The following is a 3,333-nucleotide window of genomic DNA, read 5'->3' as shown; positions in this document are numbered from 1 at the left end:
ATATAGTACTAATTGAAACGTCCAGTAACAGTTCAATGGCGTGCATCGATGACGCGCTAAATCCTCTGCAACAGCTCTTTTTCTTTCATTTATATCGGATATGCTGTTTACCACTATGACTAGGATCGTTTGAGCGAGAATGGTTCTTAGGAGTTTATTTGCAGGCAAGTTTTGCAAGCGACTTCAGTCTTTCTCCTGTCCCGTTGTGCGGTAACCAGGCCCAGGGCAACATTCTAGATAGTATGTCCTGTTTCCTGGGACAGGCGGTATCTGAAAGAAGAAATATGGGAATTAGTTCATATGAAATTATTACATTATATTAAAATAAAACGACGAAAGGAAACTTTTGGCTGATGAGAATTTCGCTTTCGAACGAATAATAACACGCTCTTTATATATTTAAGTTGCAAAAATGTTTTATTTCTCTCATTTAGTCATATGCTATATATGTACATACACAAACCAGCTCCCTTTATCGTTTACTTAGTTATTACCTTCGCCACAATCGTTTACATTGTAACTTAATAAGCTTCCATAATGATTAGAATAAATAGCAATATGAATAATAATTAGTAATAGTAATAGTAGTAGTAGTAGTAGTAGTAGTAATTGTTGTTGTTGTTGTTGTTGTTGTTGTTGTAGTAGTAGTAGTAGTAGTAGTAGTAGTAGTAGTAGTAGTAGTAGTAAGAGTAGTGGTAGTGGTAGTGGTAGTGGTAGTGGTGGTGGTGGTAGTGGTAGTGGTAGTGGTAGTGGTAGTGGTGGTAGTAGTAGTAGTAGTATTAGTAGTTATATATATCTGAATCATTCAGTTATATTGCCAGTATGCTGCTGTTTGTTACATACACTCCATACTGACTAGTATAACCATAGTTCAACAACAAATCAATTGATATTAACAAATTAGTAATTCAACTGATCTTCAATTTCACAATAAGTTATTTACATGATAATTATACGCTGAAAAAAACACCCATTTGTGTACACATTTGAACTCATTAAATTACATAACGATATAACTTCGGCAACATTGCATCATAACGCCTTAAACGATAAGTACTATTCATACAATTCCAAACAGGACATGCTGGCCCTAATGCGACACACTTCAGCATATAGACCAGAACAGAAAGTGTCCTATGGTACAGTTATTAATCAACAGAACAAACAAAAAAAAGACCTTTGTAAGGTAGCATTTTTTTGACCAGGCAGAGAGTACGTCTGACCGCTTTAGTTGGTCGCCGAAATTGGCGTCCTCCTCATATGTGTCCGTGCCGATGAAAAAAATCAATGCAAGAACGCATTGCAACGCAGTAAAAAGACATAAGACTAGATATGTTTAAATTGACTAGCTAGAAAAGAGGGTAAAAGCACCATACGCGTTGAAGTGAGAAACACTACGTTTCCGATATCGGTTTATATGTAAAAGCAACCAATCATAACAAAAGCTGTAATGAACCTTCATATAGTTATACAATGGTTTTAGCGAGCTGGAGAGTATTTGTCGCAACGTTTAATAATAGTTACGTATTGGTTTAATACTCTACTTTTTGCAATTTTCTTGAATGCCAAGTGTTTACGAGGCACAAAACTATACGGCGGCCATTCATCTAGCTGGAATCTGTTCGCGCGCCGCTTGTCGACAGCTGAGTAGCCGTGTTTTCTCTACTGTTATCTAGACGATTGACATTTGTTTGTTGTGAGTTTAGAACACACGCTTCGCCTTAGGTAGCTACCTACTTATAAAATTGTAATAGTTTAATTTAATAGGTAAATGTCCTTCTGGTAACGACTAAAACAGTAACTTCAACAGAACAAAATGGCCACTTTGACATACTTAATCGAATACACCTAAGTGTAAATAAAGAATAATAGGTAAATGTATGAGATCATTCGTTACCGAATCAAAACTAAACCGATTTCATTAAAAAACGCAACTTAAGATCCGCTCATAAAATAAATTCAACCGATAACTACGGAAAATTTGCGCCAGCGTTCACGTGGTGCACTCTTTGCAAAGGAAACGCTTCCGTTCTGAAGCTATATACCTGCAAAGATGCTAGAACGAGAGCTTCCAGCATACGGAGTTACGATCTAGAGACATGATCATGCTGCCCTCCTTATTGAAACATTTCTCTCTCATCATTATTCTACTGACATTCTCACTGTGATTTAGAACAGCTCATCGAGATGGCACACATGCCGAGATCATAACTTAAAATCGGATTTGCTATAGTCTGTAAAAACTGAAGACGTCCGAGTGCGGCGCGGCCGATTGTTATGACTAACTACTACATCATTGACGATCTTTCTTGAAGAACAGCCTTCCTGCCTTTTTTTCTGACGAATTCCTATAAAGGTAGCATTTTAGTTCAGCCGAACCTGACCTTAAAGCCCTTCCTAAACGAGAAGTCGCACTCTACTGACAATTCGGCTGCTTAAGAGCATCACCATCTAAAACACCCTAACCGACAGCCTCGTACTGTTATTCTGATGCTGCACGCAAAGGTAGTTGCTAGGTCTATTTCAGTCGGTAGATGTTATCTTCTGTGAAATGTGTGTTCTTCATGTGACCCTTTAAGTCGATGTAGCGATGGAATCGCTCAGGGCACATCGTACATCGAAAGGGTTGCTCGGGTCCCGCGTGAGATTTTAGGTGGCCGTTCATGTTTGAGCGATCGCTGAACCGGCGTTTACAGATCGGACATTCGTACGGCTGTAATAAGGTCATGATACGAAACACACGAACAACAAGTTGGTCGGTTTTAGCACAACGGAAAGTGTCAAAATAGGCAAGGGATGTATGTGTCTATCTATGTGTCGAAAGAATCCCCGGTACACATTTAGATTATGCGACCGCACCAGCTTCTAAGAAACGGCAGTATTATCATTTCCAAACAAAATTTGACATTTAAAGGTTTCCGCATTCTTCAGTGAAGAAGGAAAAGAACCTAAAAAAATCCATCGATAAATGGGCTAACGTGAAAAATCTAATCGAGTACAGCCGAAGTTTGCAACGTACCTTTTCACCGGTGTGAATTCGTAGATGGACTTTTAGATTGAATCGAGTACTGAAGCTTTTTCCACAATAAGTGCACGATAATCCCAAACTAGAGACAGCCACTTCGGGTAGGATTGGTTCGCCGGCAAGCCCGTCAACAGGACCGCCCATTTCCTGTATGAGTCCCCACACGGCGCTCTTGTCGTCCTGAAGCTCTTCTTCGTCCAAAACCACCACCTCCACTACTCCGTAAAAACGCGTAACGCGTTTCGGAGCAGATGTCCAGTCCCAAGTTAAGCAGCATGAAGCAATATATACATATATATATATATATA

General features: G+C 39.3%; 1 protein-coding gene across 1 annotated transcript; it reads right to left on the bottom strand.

The window, feature by feature from the left end:
- Positions 1-390: 390 nt before the first annotated feature.
- On the bottom strand, positions 391-3,323 carry LOC111251260 (uncharacterized). The gene is made up of 2 exons (XM_022807675.2): positions 3,020-3,323; positions 391-2,713 (listed from the first exon to the last, which is right to left on the bottom strand). The coding sequence occupies exons 1-2, from the start codon at positions 3,167-3,169 to the stop codon at positions 2,519-2,521; spliced, it is 345 nt and encodes a 114-aa protein (XP_022663410.2). The 5' UTR covers positions 3,170-3,323; the 3' UTR covers positions 391-2,518.
- Between the last annotated feature and the right edge of the window lie 10 nt (positions 3,324-3,333).

This window comes from Varroa destructor, unplaced genomic scaffold, assembly GCF_002443255.2.
Source record: "Varroa destructor unplaced genomic scaffold, Vdes_3.0 BEIS01000005.1, whole genome shotgun sequence".
In the NCBI taxonomy this organism is placed as follows: domain Eukaryota; kingdom Metazoa; phylum Arthropoda; class Arachnida; order Mesostigmata; family Varroidae; genus Varroa; species Varroa destructor.
The sequence above is the reverse complement of the archived record's forward strand: the minus strand, read 5'-3'. Positions and strand labels throughout refer to the sequence as shown.

Excerpts from the sequence above, each read along its gene's own strand:
- LOC111251260 (XM_022807675.2), bottom strand. The coding sequence starts at position 3,169 with ATGGGCGGTCCTGTTGACGGGCTTGCCGGCGAACCAATCCTACCCGAA. Across the intron at positions 2,714-3,019 it reads GAATTCACACCGGTGAAAAG|CCGTACGAATGTCCGATCTG; the intron begins GTACGTTGCAAA and ends ACCTTATTACAG.